This window comes from Schistocerca americana, chromosome 10, assembly GCF_021461395.2.
Source record: "Schistocerca americana isolate TAMUIC-IGC-003095 chromosome 10, iqSchAmer2.1, whole genome shotgun sequence".
NCBI lineage: Eukaryota > Metazoa > Arthropoda > Insecta > Orthoptera > Acrididae > Schistocerca > Schistocerca americana.
This window is the reverse complement of record NC_060128.1, coordinates 127,313,020-127,331,407: the sequence shown is the minus strand read 5'-3', so window position 1 is coordinate 127,331,407 and position 18,388 is coordinate 127,313,020. Positions and strand designations below refer to the sequence as shown.

Below are 18,388 nucleotides of genomic sequence, written 5' to 3'. Positions count from 1 at the left end.
TTTTCTGCATGCAAACAAGAATACTTGTAGCAGATGGCTCCAATAAAGCGAGACTAATTAAACAGTTATTACTTATAATCTTTCCAGTCCTCTGTTTCTATTTTCTTCTTTTTTTCTCATCCAAAATTTTGCAGCTACGTATTGCTACGGAGTGTATCATGCATACAAGAGGATAAAAAATTATGGAGTTAATGCTATTGTTACAGAGATGAACAGAATATCTGTGTGTTAATAATACTAAATAATTAGAACAGTTAAAAGAAATACTACAGTTAAAGCGCAGAACAATTCTCTCTCCACATGCACTGGACAGAGAGAAGTTGGAAGTTCACGAAAATAAAGCAACAATGCAAGAAAGTAGATTCTCAAGAGAAAGAAATAGTGAAAGTAATTAAAATTTTGTACTCACCACAGACAACGCGGTCGAATGGGCTCATCCAATCTAGGGAGAAACATAAAGTAGAGTAACATGTATTGAGAGTATACACTCAGGATCCCTTAATAGCTAATGCTGCGATTAAAGCGAGACAAATAAAACAGAAAAGAAATCAGACTTCGCGGTGCGCCAGTCTTCCAGTCTCAAAGCAACTCCATTTAAGATAGCAACATTTTTGCACTTTCTGCCATGGAGTTCATACGAGAGCTAGTATGGCATCCTAGCTCGCTCGCACACACACACACACACACACACACACCACACACACACACACACACACACACACACACACACACACACACAGGCGCGCGCGCGTGCTGTGTGAGTCACTATTCAGTTTTTTGAACATGATCAAGGAAACTGGTTCATTTGTGATCCGGATCTTGCACCACCAGGGGACCACACCACCAAAAAAAAAAAAAAAAAAAAAAAAAAAAAGTCTGCAGAAAGTTTGGGCACGAAGCGCACCTCAAGGCTGGAGAATTTGTCAACTAATACAAAATGTTTGTGCGTTCTTTCACTCCAATGCTTGCTCGCTACGAGATACGGAGTACGTCTTTCCCTACTAACAGCCCTTTATGCAAATTCGCATCCCACCAAGTCTAGTGTGTGAACCCACAAACATTTCACAGTGGCTCGATTAAAGCTCAATATTCAGTCCTGTATGCAGCCAGCAACCTATTATACAATGCAGTTTAGTTTAAAATGTCAATAAACCGTTGATAGGAAAAAAAATGTGGTAAGGACTATGGGACCAAACTGCTGAGGTCATTGGTCCCTACGCTTAAGCACTACTTAATCTAACTGAAATTAACTTACGCTAAGGACAACACACACAAACACACACACACACCCATGGCCGAGGGAGGACTCGAACCTCCGAAGAGGGGAGCCGCACGCACCGTAACAAGACCCTTTAGACCGCACGGCTATCCCTCGCGGCCACACCGTTGTTACGGAAGAAGTATTTCAGCAACTCGTTTACATAGTTCTAGGGATGGAGTTCCACATGCCATTAAGGTTTGGACCCGTAAATACTACTGCCGATTGTCTTCTTCATATCTTTCCTGATTTAGGTACGTTGTAAAGGGCGTTAGAAAAATGCTACAGTAATTTATATCACTAGAAACTGCGTTACGTCAAAGATAGGCGAATATTTTTGCTATCAATATGACTGACCACGTATATCTCAATGCTAGTTGCCTGACAGAGCGCGAAGCTAAATTGTAACTGGAATTACGAATTTTCCTTCTGGAAATCTCCTCCTACACAAGAACTCATTTGAGAAAAAAATACGTTTTTCTGTTTCTACATGAAGTAACTTTGCTGACGTATGTCTTCTGGAAAATTCATAATGAAGCCACATCTATACTTGTTTCTAAATTAAAGTCTCTCGCCGCGTTTTGCTGTTAGTATGTGAAGGGTCATTTCATCACATAGTGTAGCGATTTTTATGCTGTTTTAGTAATAGATTGATTCTCGAGGAAAATTTGCGTGTATAATTTATGATTATGTAACGATCAGAGTGTAACATAAAATGGTGTACAAAACATAAGGACGAAAGTAGCTTACGCACGATGCGTCACTGCCAAGTAACGTAGCTAGAGGAAACGTGGACGATATGTAGGAAGGACTGCTGCGTTTAGTACACAAGTAAGTGAAACAAACACTCAAGGAGACTAATATAATAACACCTTTATTCAAACACAATAATTACTCGGAAGTCACCGCGTTTTCTGCCTGTATCTGAAGGCTGAAGTCAGGATATGCTGTAGCGATTTTGATACGCAGAAGGTTTGTGTATACAAGTCTTTACCACTGCGCCACACAGGTCGTCAGGTCATAGATACTTAATACAACCTCTACGAAGATAAGACAAGGCGCTAGTTGAAATACAATAGGTTAATCACTAACGAAACTATCTCCTTTCACGTCGCTAGACTATATACCGTAACATCTACGCAACAGTGAAACACATATCTTCCTCTGAAAAAGAGCATTTGTTCATGAGCATTTGCACTGTGAAACACAACTCTTCCATTGAACAAGTGTTCACATCTCTTAAGGTATGCGTTTTAGAGCGCATGTTTACTTCAATACTTTTTGTTGTTTTGGTTCGTACCATATCCTCCAAATATTTTGAAAGAAAACAGCTTGCAGTAGAAGAGGTATCACAACGATTTTCGCTCCTAAGTTCCGACTCGGTCGTTTCCAGACCAGGTTTCTGTATCTTAAATGACTACATTTACCCTTTTCCAGCATCCGAGAAGGTTTGTAAGGTCACCACGGAATCACCGGCTATACACTGGGATGCCAAAGGTCATGGGATACCTCCTAATATTGAATCTGACCTCCTTTCGCTCAGCGTTGTGCAGCAACACGAAGTGGTATGGAGTCAGTATGTCGTTGGGAGTCCCCTGCAGAAATACTGAGCCATCCTGCTTACATAGCCGTCCACAATTGCGAAAGCGTTGTCGTTGCAAGATTTTCTGCACGAACTGATCTCTCGATTATATTTCCTAAATGTTCTGTGGGATTCATGTCGGGCGATCTAGGTGCCAAAATGATTCGCTCTACTTGTCCAGAATGTTCTGACATAACGCGTTGTGCTCCATAAAAACTCCATTGTTTTTTGGGGGAAAAAATCCATGAATGGCTGCAAATGGCCTCTAACTAGCTGAACATAACCATTTCCAGTCAATTATCGGTTCAGCTGTTCCAGAAGACCCACTCCATACCGTGTAAACACAGCTAATACCGTCATGGACCAACCACCAGCTTGCACTGCATCTTGACAACTCGGATCCATGGCTTCGTGCGGTCAGAGCCACAATCGAACCCTAACATCAGCTCTTACCAACTGTAATCGGGCTTCACCTGACCAGGCCATGGTCGTCAAGGTTCCCACCGATATGGTCGCGAGTCCACGAGAGACACTGCAGGCAACATCGTGCTGTTAGCAAAGCCTCTCACGTCTGTCGTCTATTGCCACAGCCTAACAACGCCAAATTCTGCCGCCTTGTCCTAACGGATAAGTTCATAGTAAGTCCCACAATGATTTATGCGTTTATTTCACGTAATGTTGCCTGTCTGTTAGCACTGACAATTCTACGCAATCGCCGCTGCTCTCGGTCGTTAAGTGAAGGCCATAGACCAACGAGCTGTCCGTGGTGAGAGGTAATGTCTGAAATTTGGTGTTCTCGGTGCACTCTTGACCCAGTGGATCTCGGAAAACACATTACGCTAACGATTTCCGAAATGAACTGCCTCATGCCTCAGGCTCCATCTACCGTTCCCCGTTCAAAGTCTGTTAATTCTGGTGGTGCAGCAATAATGAGGTCGGAAACCTTTTACATGAAATACCTGATTACCAATGCCACTGCACTCCTTGCATATGCAATGTTACCGCCATCTGTACATGTGCATGTCGCTATCCCGTAACTTTTGTTAGCTCAGCGTAAGCCACACAGCCGCAACAGGCTTTCCGAACGATGTTTTTTGTGTGAGGTGCATGGCCCCACCGAAACATTTTTGACTGGTGCGGTTGGCCGACCCACCGCTGCCTTTCCTCCGTACCTCGGCAGAGCTGCATCCTTTAGCGGAGTGCAGCACCGGGTCTGCCGCCGGGAGACAATTTTAAATCATCGCAGGTGGCGCGGGCGAGCCACAGTAAACGTCAGACCGGAGTTGCGTAAATTACGGCGGAGCGCCGCAGCGCGCAGAGCCGCCCGAATTCCACAAAGCTGCTCCGAGACGGCGCCGCCGCCTACGCAAACACATAAATACTGCAGGTGGCCACGTCTGGGACACCTAGGCTGCGAGGCTCTGCCGCACTTGGCCTATCCAATAGGCAGCAGCGACTGCAACAGACTTATCGATAACACGTGCTGGCAGAACGTCTCTGTCCTATCGCTGCTCTCTGATTCTGCTTCTACTTTGGCGAAGTAGAAAACACAAGTCACTCGGCAAACCGACAAAGGCGTCTACGCTACCAATGGCGTTACGTCTCTCCGCTTCAGCGGCACGTGCAGCACATTTATGAGATCGCGACAAGTAGAACTGTGTCGAGAAACATAATTGGAACGGTGCAAGGGCTGGGAGTACGGCTGTGGGCGATGAGGGGCAGGTATATTTTAGAATTACAATGTGACTTTACTGTACCTAAAAATGTGTTGTCTGCTTCACACTCATGTTTAGAAACTAAGTACGAATTCCTTGACATCAGCTGCACCCATGAGCGACTTACGAAGATTTCTACTGGACCGGGACTTTAACTAGGGAAGACAGTAATCACTGAAACATCCAGTTTTCGTTTAAATCGATTTTCTTCCATGCCAGTTTAACCTGACTGTTAAAACCTCTCAAAATAACCGGTTGCCCAAGTAACCGATGTTTAGTTCTTTACCGCTATTAGTTCCTGTAACCAACGTCGAAAATTATCAGAAATTGAACAATTTTGACTCTCTCTCTCTCTCTCTCTCTCTCTCTCTCTCTCTCTCTCTCTCTCTCTCTCTCTCTCTCTCTGTCAGGACATATAGAATCAAAATATTAAATTAAATAGGTAAATAAAAGAAATCATAGTCCGTCGACGGTTCGCTACTTTTCTCACAAAGTGATAAGCGTTGAATACTAAACAAAAAAAAGTTATTTTCGAGTAGCCAGTGGTAAAGGATGAAAACCGAGGTTGATGAACTCTCTTTTTCGTGTTAGTTTGTCTGTTTCCAAAAGGCATATTATGCAGAAACAGGAAGCAGATCAAATGGTTCAAATGGCTCTGAGCACTATGGGACTTAACTGCTGAGGTCATCAGTCGCCTAGGACTTAGAACTAATTAAACCTAACTAACCTAAGGACATCACACACATCCATGCCCGAGGCAGGACTCGAACCTGTGACCGTAGCGGTCGCGCGGTTCCAGACTGAAGCGCCTCGAACCGCCCGGCCACACTGGCTGGCAGCTATTTCCTTTTATATAGTACGAATTAGGTTTTGTTGCGATTTTAATTTATTAGCGTTGCCATAATTTCCATCCTTCATTATTATTTCATAGAAATGGCAAACAAATCTTTAATCTTTTAAGCAAAAGAAGCAATGTACGTCACTTCGTAACAGCATTTCCGTTCTAGGATTGGTGCCATACTGCAGTACAACGGATGTCCGGCGACGACAGTGAGATAATACAGTAGAGACCAGGTGGGGGCAAGTCTTGCACACAGCACGCACACGCGTACCTTTAGCCACGATACAAGTCTACACTGACAGTATTGTCTCACTATTGCTGCACCAATTCTTATACCATGTGTTGATCGCCCGTTTCTTTAGGCATTGTTATTAAAACAGCACTGATGGTTTGTACCATACTGTATTGTAATGCAATACTTCAAACCAACGCAAATTTTACGAATAAAAGTTATTCATTTCTTAAAAAAGTTTATTTAAAAACGAACTGACATTTCAGTCTTTTTACTCGCTTATTGGTAAAAAAAATATAAGAACACCTGTTATAAGCGAGACCAAACAAATACCGAAAAATACCGGTTATTCAGACCTAAAATACCGGTCGATTTTTCCTATCCTTAGCTCGAACCCTCACTCCCCATTATCGCGAACGATCGCCTTCACTACCTTGGGCGCCTCCCCGACCGACCCAGACTTACGTATGGCTCAATAGCCACATCCTCATATCGCACTTCACTGAATTCATCGCCTAATGCTCACAGCATTACTTGGATCCCCGCAGCAGAGAGAATGCGACACCGAAGAGTCGTCACGGATGGCCGAAGCGTTTTAGGCGACCGCTCGTGATCAGCGTGAAATACGGGTTCTCGTACCGGTGACTACTGAGTAGTGACGTCAAAGAATTCGGGATCAGCGAGTTAATTTCGAAGTACTGTATTTCGTACAGGTGTGGATCGTCAATAGTGTCTGATTCTTTGACACGTGTATGTAAAATAGGCCTACTGGGGACAGTCCTGCAGTATGGGCCGGCTTACAATACCCGCCACTACTGTGATTTCTCTTATCCCCTCCAAATGGCAGGAGCAAGCTTGTGGATCTGTGCGCACTGGAGTCGGGTATCATCTTCCTCTCCTCAGTGCTTTGCCTTTCATGAGCGCTTGATGATGTTACTCTAGCTCTTAGAACGCAGTAGATATTTTGAGGTCTGTGATATCCCTTAAAAAGGTAAGTGATTAATTTCGTTGCTATATTTCGGTTATCTATGTTACATACGGAACGGCATCTAAAAAATATCTCATGATATTTTCTCTGAAAAAACGTGTAATATGTCTGGAAGATAGTGCGTGTTTGTCGTGCAGTCCCGACCAACCGATTGTCTTTGAAGGCCGACCGCGTGCTGGATATGCGGACCAGGAGAATTTTTTTATTTGCAGTCTCTGTAAAACAGTGAACTAAACTTTGGTGAAATAGTAATAATAGGTTCCCATACCTCTGTGCCTTATTATTATACATTAAGTATCCGTACAGTGTATGATTAACAACCGATATTATCACAGAAAAAACAAAGTCCGATACTGCGAGACGCTTTCTGCATGCCCTGTAATTACAGTTCTTTTACTTTCGGTATCAGGAAGTGCTATGAATCCAAAATAAAAATCATTACACTGCTCTGTTCACACAACATGTCTTGAGATAAGAGAATAGTATGTTAATATTTCTGTTAACTACCCTCACAACATGTCTTGAGTTAAGAGAATAGTATGTTAATATTTCTGTTAACTACCCTAGTTACATAGCAAAGTCACGAGACGTAAGCTGGACGATGTTGCACGACTCTCCTCTCCTCGTTTTCTCCAGTTTCTGGAAAGCGTTCGACACAGTTCTACCGTGTCAACTAGCCAACAAGATAACACTCAAAACTGCAGAATATACCGCGGATCCAACACGGCCGCGAGAGAGCCCAGGGAACGACAGACACTGGGAGACCACTGTCAGCACTTAACAAAGGCCGAGGAGGACTCGGTGGAAAGCTACTACGTAACGAGATATTTATCAGTTATAGAAGTACACTCTAAGAGGAAAAAAAGCGACGTATCATGAAGAAATTATCCAAATGGATGTAGCGCGCAGACAATTACAATCTCAGAAAAACTGGATGATTTACTGAAGAGAAAGAGCTTCAAAAAATAATGGGTTGGGCGTCTCCAAGCACGTCTTCACTCGTCATCGGGGGTCAGTCAGAAGTGTGCGGTTCATCACTGAAGACAATCCTTCTCCCGTCAAGGCGATTCCAGGACGACGACGTGTCTGGATACGCCTCGGACAGCTGTGGGATACCAACTTGACTGTCGCCCGCCATACCCTGACAACTAAGAGTGTGCCACTTCTTTCCACAGCAGGACCCCTTTGGTTGTCATTCGCGACACCCTTATAGCACAGATTCACCGCCCCGTTCGATTCCAGGCCGGGTCGGAGATTTTCTGCTCCCGGAGACTGGGTGTTTGTGTTGGCCTCATGATTTCATCATCATTCCAGAAAGTGGCGAGACTGGACAGTTAAAAGATTGGGAATTTCTACTGGATCTGATAATAGCACAGTTGAAAGCTCCACAAATCAAATAAATCAAATATCATCACCTACGCCCTGTTTTGTTGCCCTTCACGGCAAACAATCCTGGGCTTACATTTCAGCAAGATTAATTCCCGCTCGCACACGGCGAGATCTCCTACGGCGTTTTTCGAGCTCGCAAAAGCCAATCTTGAGCAGCAACGCCGTCTGATCTCTCCCGAACTGAGAACGTTAGATGTATTATGGACAGGGCCCACCAAGCAGCTCGGGATTTTGACGACGTGACGCTCCAGTTGGACAGAAGCTGGAACGAATTCCCTCAGGAGGGCATCCCACACTTGTACCAACCACTGCCAAACCGAGTAAGTTCTCGCATAAAGGTCGCTAGGTGGGCCAGCGGGTCATTAGCTTGCTCAATTTGTGAAGCTCTTTCTTTTGAATAAATCATGCGATGTTCCTTTGTTTGTCTGTGCATGTACATCACATCTACCGACTTCCGTTCCATAATTCCTTCATGTTGCGTCTTTTTCTCGTCTTAGATTGTTCAAAATGGTTCAAATGTCTCTAAGCATTATGTGCGTTAACATCTGAGGTCATCAGTCCCCTAGACTTAGAACTACTTAAACCTAACTAACCTAAGGGCATCACACACATCCATGCCCGAGGCAGGATTCGAACCTGCGACCGTAGCAGCACCGCGGTCCGGAAATGAAGCGCGTAGGACCGCTCGTCTACAGCGTCTTAGATTGTAAACCAGAAAATGAGCTTTAGCTCGTATAGGACAAGAACAGCAAAACACTATTGCATTCGCCTTAGCTGATGTACAGAAACCGCCAAAAATCTAAATACTGATGCTTCGACTGTTATATAAACTGCGTTCTTCCCAAATGAAAAAAAAAAAAGCAAGACCGACGAGGTCATCAGACACGGAGCAACGGGTAGTGGTGGGCAGTAAAACGGCCGTGCCTTTTCAAAGGAACCGACACAGCATTCGCCTGAAGCGATTTAGGAACATCACTCCCGAATGCGAGTCCTGTGCCCTAACCATACTTTACTTGGTTTGGTGGACCGTAGCATCTACACGAATCCGTGGAGGACGTAAACGATGATTCGACACGCGGAGGTTTCAGTTCTGCTCTTCCCGAGGTCAGCGCCCTGACAACTGGACCAGTTCTCTCCCTGCTGCCGTATACGACACGTTCACGCACGTGTTACCGACAGTAAACGACATTATCTTCCAATCGAATAAAGGTCAGGCGAGGCGGGGGAGCGAAGCGCCTCTGCTGCACCCCCTTCGCCCACGACAGCGCCCTGTTCCCCTCCCACGCTCATAAAATTAGGAGCGCGTAAATTCCGCGAAACATCAGTCAGGGCGCAGGACGGGCCGTAAACTGCGGGCTTTACTGCGACAATGGCCAGCACGGGGTACAAGGCACTAATTCTGCCAGCGCTGCATTTCCATTTTATCTCGCCCCCTGTACACCGCCTCCACCCCCCCAGCCTTCTTGCTTTATGCACGTTCTCTTCTGTTTTCCCTTACTTTCTTTTTCTTTTCTCCTCTTGCAGCCCATCCTCGGACAGCAGGTACATACGGGACCGGCGCGTGCGGAGACTACCTACGGCGAATATTGCGGGTGTCAGCCGAGGCGCAGGAATCCAGCCACCACGAGACTCGAGATTGGGCGTCGCCACACGACGGGTGGCTGCACGGAATCGCTCCTCCCACCAGCAACACTTCAAGTCGGGCTGCCAAGAGGGAACAGTGTTTTCAAGCTCCAAGGCCGATCAAAGCTGTGTGCCAAACAGGGAGACGAAGAGCAGTCGAACGTATTTTACCTTGTGGTTCAGCAGATACTTGTAGTTTCGTTTTTTGCAACGTGTAGTTAGACCAAACAAATAACTGTTCATCACCTGTTTCATGTGGCTCTCAGAGTCGACGAGAAGTTTCTTTTCAGTGACAAACAAAAACTGTCCAGATTCGAGTAGGATACGCGCTCCGAGGCTTCCTTACGAACTTATGTATACAGACAGTTCATCCATCCCAAGAATCGAGAACAGCGACGATTTTTGCCAGTTATCGGCATCGATCCTGGCAAGTTATCGGTCTCGATTATTCCAAGACTTTCGAAAATGTTTAAATGTGAAGTCGGATAAAAGATGAGCAAAACATTTGGTTTCTTTTTCGTGTTATATGACTAAGAATAAACACATTCCTGATTTTTTTCCTTTAATTGTACTGTGATATCTTGCTTCTTGTCAAAGTTCATGGTTCAAGGTCAATGGGAAGAACCCTAAAGGGTTTAGATGAGTTAGTTCCTAAGTATCAACATATGTGACATAAATGGCCTTACCGACCGCATTGATGCACAGGGTGAAAAGTATTTAAACCGCCAAACTCTCGGAGGTTGTAGGGGACATCGAAACAAATGTTTTTCCATAGTGTCATTTTTTCCTATGAGGAGTATTTAAACCGGTAGAGGAAGATTTCTCTGGCGGCAAATTAATTAAACCAACAAAAAATTTTCCATTTTTTTATGACCAAGACACAACACATAAACACAACCCAATTTCAATTACAGTAGATTTTCAAAAATGCCTCCATTGCCACGTAAACAAAGGTTACACCGTGGGATCATGTTCTGTCTGACACGGGCAAAAACCCCAGGAGTATGCTGAATTGTTCCTGCTGCTGCTGCTAACCAGGCAACCAGATCCTCTTCTGATGCAACAGGAGTTGCGTCAACAAGGTTGCGCATCTCTCCCCACACAAAAAAGTCCAGAAGGGACATATCTAGGGATCGAGCAGGCCACGGTACAGGACCACCTCTGTCAATCCACGTTTCTGGAACCGTCCGTCCAGGAATCGACGCACACGACGACTGAAACTGTTTTCATTTTTATCTAGACAATCGATTACGGTCACAGGAAGACCAACGTCGACCCATAAAAGACGTAATTAACTGCGCATTTCCTAAATTCCTGAAATGTACATGTAAATAACACTTTTGTTGTGCGAGAATGGTCAGATTTTGACCGAAATCTACTGAGTGTTAAAAAAAAAAAAAGTGTCGCGTAACCTACGTGGCATGGCATTGGTCAAACGCACAAGAAAATGTCCTATCATGAAATGTACGAAAACTAATACATGTTGAGATACGGGGCAATCTGTCCTCTCAATCCCAGCTGGCTATTACGTCAAAGTAGACAGTATAGGCAGTGCTGCTTGTGCTTACCACGCAAACCTGGACACATCCTTTGTAGTGAATCACGCACTCTCTCAAATACACCTTGCTCCATTCGTATTGAGTCTAGGGCACTGGTAACGCGCTACTGTAACGAACGTCTTCATATTGTAGATAGGTTGGACGTACACCAATGTCCTTAAATCTCCCCATAGCCAGGAATCCAAAGGATTCATGTCTAGGGAACGAGGAGGACATGCTACCGAACCTCTTCGATCAACCTATCGTCCATAAAACGTTGCGGTGAGGTCTTTTCGAACGATCTAGAGAAAATTGGCTGACACCCAGTCGAGTGCACACTGGGTGTCTTACATAAAACCGGTAAATCATCTCTAGTCGAATTGCTCGTGTAGTGGCGATACTGTCTCGAAAGTTGGCTACACTGCATTTTGGCGGAAACTTGAGTGCAGGTGTGTTTCGTGCGTCAGTTGTTGCGAGAACCTCGTACTGTTGAGTTGTTATACAAATGGGGCAGTATGCATTAAAAGAGCGAATTGATATTGTTGAGTGTTACATAAAGACAGGCTCCATCAAGCAATGTAAAGGAATGTTTCAAGCGAAATATCCGCGTAGGAAACTCCCCACGACCAGAAACTGAAAGCTGTAGGTTCAAAAATGGTTCAAATGGCTCTGAGCACTATGGGACTCAACTGCTGAGGTCATTAGTCCCCTAGAACTTAGAACTAGTTAAACCTAACTAACCTAAGGACATCACAAACATCCAGGCCCGAGGCAGGATTCGAACCTGCGACCGTAGCGGTCTTGCGGTTCCAGACTGCAGCGCCTTTAACCGCACGGCCACTTCGGCCGGCAAAGCTGTAGGATCCGTTCAGAATGTTGAGAGGAACAGGCGACCAATAGTGAGGACACCTGAAACTACAGACAGAATTGGCGTGGACATTACGAGAAGTCCTTGCAAGTCTGTAAGGAGGTTTATACACCACGTAGATGGATCTCGTACACCGTGTCATCACATACTAAGATATATGAAATTAAAGACCTATCGTGGAGTGTGGTGCAGGAGTTGAAATTTCAGGATCAGGAAAAAAGGAGTTAATTATTATAACTGGATGTTAATATCAACTGCTAACGGTTCCTTGCACCCCTTGCTGTACTTCACGTCAGGTGAGGCCTGGTTTCATTTGTCTGATTAAGTAAACTCCGAGAATTACAAATACTGGTCGCAGAACAACCCACATATTCTGCATGCAGAACCTCTCCACTCAGAGAAGAGAGGTGTTTGGTGTTCGTTGTACAGCATGCACATTACTGGCCCCGTATTTTTCAATTATACCTTACACACTGCCAGATATATAGCCATCTTTGACTCCTCCTACGCACAATTAACAGATGCAGAGAAGCTGTATGCAGTATTCCAACAAAATGGAGCAACTACTCAGGCATCCAACCACAGTACGGCCCACTTCACCACACTGTTCGCTGAAGAAAGACTTTCCAGTAGAGCCCTCTGTCCTCCAGGTTTCCGGACTTAACATCGAGTGGTTTTTATTTATGGGGCACACTAAAAAGCGATGTGTGTGCCAACAATCCTCGTACAATAGACGATCTTAAATGGAACATTACTAGAACTAAAATCACGCCTGGTGTGGTTACGTCACCACACGAAATCAGCGATGCCTGGATGCCCACGGCCACCACTTCCAGTGGCTCTTGGAAACTGGGAACTACATGCTTTCTACCGTTACTTTCATCTCTTCTTTTTAGTTAGTTCATTGTTGCTTATATCTCGGGCTTGAGGTCTGATAGTTTCATGTGGGACGCTCTGTACCAGTCATCTCTCTGCCATGGTAACGTCCGTCAGTAGCACTGGTAATTCAGCTCGCAGAAATCTGTGATACACAGCACTTGTCAATCTGTTTGCTGAAGTGTTGGCTCGATGGGTCTCTTACCGACAAATCCTGCCCATACGCTGATACTCAAGAGATCCTGATACCAACCATCGATAGAGGATTTGGATCTGCCTAAAAGTGCGTATTGTTGTAATTTACTAAGACATCACTTGTGACTCCTAGCTCACAATACACGTTACTTGTCACAGATCACAGGTAAAAATGGGACGTAACTCAATAATTATTGGCTTCCGGATACACGATTATTGGAACTTTGTTTCATGTTTTGACCAGCGCTGCCTTCCGTAGGACTGTATGACACATTGCAAACAGCCAGCATTTCAGCATTGTCCACACACACACACACACACACACACACACACACACACACACACACACACACAAACACAATCATACAAAGTGAAAGGCTTTCACGGTCGGCGTCTTCTTCAATTAAGACTTCTGGACTGCTTCTTGACGTTTCGTGTCCAACTGCGGGAGATATCCTTCCGATGTAAAAGGCCTACCACCACTATGGCTTGAGGAGCTCTCGCATTTATAAAGCACACAGAGGGCATTACGATACGCCACGTGATGCTGATTGTGATGATGATGATGATGATGATGATGATGATGATGATTCATTTGTCGGGCGCTCAACTGCGCGGTCATCGGCACCCGCACACATTTCCAATCAGTATACAATCCAGTTCAGTCATGTTCATGAATGATGATGGGATAAAGAGAACAATACAAACACCTAGTTCCCGGGCAGAGAAAATCTCCAACCCGTTCGGGAATTGAACCCGGGACCCCGTGATCTAGAGGTGGTAACGCTAGCCACTAGACCACGAGCTGCATAAGTTGCCGATTGTGTGACCATCTCTGGATGGCGTCATCATTCTCGATTAAAGTTAATCGATTGTTATTCTGTTGGTGCAAAGTCGACGCCCAATTTTTACCTAACTTTACACCTTCTTTTCTTCTATTAAAATTATTGTGGTGTTTACGAATCTCTATTGCTTCTCTGCTACATGTGGGCGTCACAGTGTGGCGTCCTTACCAAAACGCTCGTGTCAGTGAATTTTATTTAGTGTTTCGCATCGAAGAATCAGCCATAGCATATTTCGAGATGGGAACCATGGAATAAAATTCATTTAGCAAGGACATCGCACTATCATGCTCGCATATACAGAGAAGCAACAGGGATTCATAAATACCATAATAATTTTAATAGAAAAGGAGGTGGTCTGAAATTAGATAATATATGGACAGCCCCTCAACTCTTAGTAGTAGTAGCCGCTTTACCTTGGAAGATGTCTCCCGGAGTTGGTGACGAAACGTCACGAAGCGGATTTATACGATGACCACGGCTTCTTGGCCAGGAAGTTTTAACTGAGGAAGACACTGTAGAGCGTTTGCTGGTTTTGGGACTAAGCTAAGCCAATCGCCATAATTCAGAGCGCGGCCTTCTTTCCAATGCAGCGAGGCACCTTCACATTCTCGTGGTGGCTATGTAACGTTTCCGTCGACGCAAGCTCCAATGCGGCAGAGTTTTATGAGGGCTACTGTACACCAGGAACCGGCGGCGGATGGGGACAAAAAACAGCGCAGCGACTGCCGACTCCTCCTATACAATCCTGCTCGGGATGACCGCCGCAGACCAGAAAGCGTTTACGAGCGTTTTATCTCCCCTTGTTTCATCTCGCTGCCAATTACAGCTTCCGCTACGCGCGTTCTTAAGTTATTTTAAAAATCATTTTTCAAATTTTGCGCCTTATCGCCGCGCGTAAAGTTACTGTGGCGTCGTAATTGCCTCTTATACTCACAACGAGGCTCTTTGATAGCGGTAATGGCTGTCACAGCCCGTTGACCTTCCGCAGTGTCTGGCCCGCGACGAATTGTGCAGTGCTAAACGTGGACGCACGAGTCCCCCTTAACTCGTCACTCAAAGTGATCGACAAGCAGTTTCTGCTGTAAAGACTCGGCTCAGGTGATCGAATGAAACAAGGAAGCTGCTGACAAGTGTATGACAGAACCTTCAGCTTGAAAAGGTGTGGGTCAGAAATACGATATAGTCTCAGATGATCCAGGAAAATGTCCGTGTCTGTATTCCAGTTTTCGATCATAATCTTATATAGTAGATAATTCATTTTCCTCCACGACGATCATCTTCAAGAAGTCCGCTCCCGGTAGCTGAGTGGTCAGCGCGACAGAATGTCAATCCTAAGGGCCGGGGTTCGATTCCTGGCTGGGTGGAGATTTTCTCCGTTCAGGGACTGGGTGTTGTGTTGTCCTAATCATCCCCATCGACGCGCTAGTCGCCGAAGTGGCGTCAGATCGAAAGACTTGCACCCGGCGAACAGTCTACCCGACGGGAGGCCCTAGTCGCACGACATTTACATTTACCTTCAAGACGTAAACATAAACACTACTTGGCGATTATGCCTTGCACTTGTCACGTGAGCTACCTTCAATTGCATGTACCACATGAACGCTGATGACCAATGCTGTCTAAGGGCAAAACCTGTAAACCTCAATACAACTATCGAGAACTCAATACCGATCTGTGTACTCTATCAGAATGTGCGCAGGATATAACGTCAAAGCTCAGCCTACCCAAAACCCATGTTATACCGGTTGGCCATTCTAGGCTAATTATCCCGAAATATCGGGAATTCTACCATATTTAATCCTAAATGGCACAATCATCCACTTCTCTCCCTCAGAAAAGACTCTAGAAGTAATAACAGATGAAAATCTAAATTGGACTGAGCACGTAACTGTAATGTGTAAGAAGGTATCAGCATCTCTCCGTGCCCTATGAATAGATAAAAACCTGTTCCCTCTTGACCTGAAAAAAAAAACCTTGTAAAAACACTGATACTTCCAATTATTGAGTACAACGATATCATCCCGAAAGACCTTTCTAAGGAAAGTTCACTGCGCCTGGAACTGGTTATGAGTGCCTTTGTTCATCTCTTTGATCATATGCACAGCTATTCTGGTTGCATGCAGAGCAGCGCAGAGATTTCTATACCCTCTGTCTTCTCTACTGTCTTATCAGCGCACACTATCCCCAGTATCTCTCCTCGACCTTAGCGTCTTTGTCTCAGCAACACAGCAGAAACACCCGTTTCCATCGGAGCAAAATCCTTTCCGTCCTACTCCATCGTTCAGCGATGTTCTCGAAGTCATTCTCAGTAACAGGAAAATGACTCTGGAACAACCTCCCGCACTATATTAGAGAACTAAATAGCATCTCCTGTATCAGAGGGCAGTTACTAATATCTACTAAATCAGCAGTAAGATTACCATTGTCCTTGCATCCACCCATTAGGCTTGTACATCCCTGTTTCCTACCTGATCTTCCTCATTTTCCAGTATTCTTAGACGATGTAGTCTCCTTAAGTTTCTTTTCCCAGAATTCGTTATACTAGGAAACATCTATTTTGCAGACCTATAAATTCTTCTTGGATCTGTCACACTGATATTAATTTCACAACTGTTGTCATTATTATTATTATTATTATTATTATTATTATTATTATTATCACTATTGTCAGCGGCTGCAGTAGTACAGTTAATGTCAGTATTGACTTCGTTAGATCATTAGTCAGTACATTTACTCCCACTGCCACTTCAGTCACTCACATCACTTTAATACTGATGAAACAGTATAGTAAAATAGTAAACATGCTTCAGCCAGGAGTGCCCCTTTCCCTGCGATAGTCTGTTCTTTATGGCCTCGTTGTGCCTTCTGTCACGTGTTATTTTGCTTCCACGTTAGCAGAATTCCTTCACTTCGTCTGCTTTGTGGTCCGAAATTTTTATGTTGAGTTACCGGTAATCTCATTTCTCCTACTCCCCATTACTTTCATCTTTCTTTTGTTTGCCTGGGACGCATTGCAAATCAGATTCAAGGAAAAGAAAGGAAAGTTCCATGAATATCCGTATGATCGGACACGCGTGTCTGTTTAGTTAGCAGCCGAACGGAGTGGCCGAGCGGTTAAAGGCGCTACAGTCTGGAACCGCACGACCGCTACGTTCGCAGGTTCGAATCCTGCCTCGGGCATGGATGTTTGTGATGTCCTTAGGTTAGTTAGGTTTAAGTAGTTCTAAGTTCTAGGGGACTGATGACCTCAGCAGTTAAGTCCCATAGTGCTCAGAGCCATTTGAACCATTTTGTTTAGTTAGCAGGAGTACGTGGAAATTCTCAACAAACTACGGTGGGAGACGTTGCAAGAAAGAGGATGCGAAAAATCCCTATGCTTGGTGCTCTGCAGCTTCCAAATATTTGTTAATGGATATATCGTAAAAATGCACGAGCAGGATTCAAAATATAGCTACGTAGACTTCCGCAGCCAGAGTCAGTTGATTAGAAGACCCAGGAGAAACCACTGCAACCATAGCCGAGACGATGGTTTCTCCAGTGTAGCTGTTTTACAGCGTGAGGCGGTACCATACTCAAAACATTTACCTGAGCTTTTAAAATGTTTAACAGGCAAACCAGTATTCGGGTGGGTAACTGCTGCCACTGACAATAGGTTGTTCACCCGAGTCTCTGTCTGGCTACTAAACATTCTAAACGCAGCTCATGGTGTTTAAAACATGTCTAATAAAAGCGGCACCTATAATCATTCTTCCCGTGTGTCACCTGCGAATGAAATAGGAAAAGGTGGTATCGGTGAGGGAGGTCGGGGTGGTAGTGGGAGGTGGGGGAGAGGGGGGTGGTTGATACCGGTGCAGAATATGCCCATATCACACACCGTACGGTAGCTTATACAATTATTCAAGGGCGTGCTGAATCGCAACGCCTCAGAATTTTATATATTAAATCACCTAAAGCATTTTACATAAAGAAACTGGGTTAACACTACACATGTTTATCCTTCATGTCTACATATTCATTCCCAACATAGTCGCCCTGGTAACGAACGCATTTCTCCCAACAAGACACGAGTTTGTTGAAACCGTCACTGTAGAATGTTCAACTTTGTTGACGGAACCACAACCTCATCTATGTTTGCACCGTTCACCATTATCAAAGTGAAGTCGTCGAAGGTGTTCTTCAAGTTTTGGAAACAGATGGAAATCGGATGTGATCAAGTCGGGACCGTGTGGAAGATGATCGATGACAGTGACCACGAACAATCCAAAGTCGACATTACTGATATCGATACAATCTTCACCGTACACAACACTCATTATTCTATGGATATCAATAGGAGGAACGTTTTCTGAGGCTACAAACTCTAGTACAGCACGCTTTTTCTGACGCACCGACGTACTTACGTTATACACCGCCACGTTGCACGGTACAATTGAGGCAA

General features: G+C 44.7%; 1 protein-coding gene across 1 annotated transcript in view; it reads right to left on the bottom strand.

Moving 5' to 3' along the window:
* Positions 1 to 365: 365 nt before the first annotated feature.
* The window catches only part of LOC124552293 (homeobox protein abdominal-A homolog), a 78,796-nt gene continuing 60,773 nt past the window's right edge, over positions 366 to 18,388 (bottom strand). The window contains exon 3 of the mRNA XM_047126569.1: positions 366 to 442. Coding sequence (XP_046982525.1) covers positions 366 to 442 — 77 coding nt within the window. The remainder of the gene's footprint in view (positions 443 to 18,388) is intronic.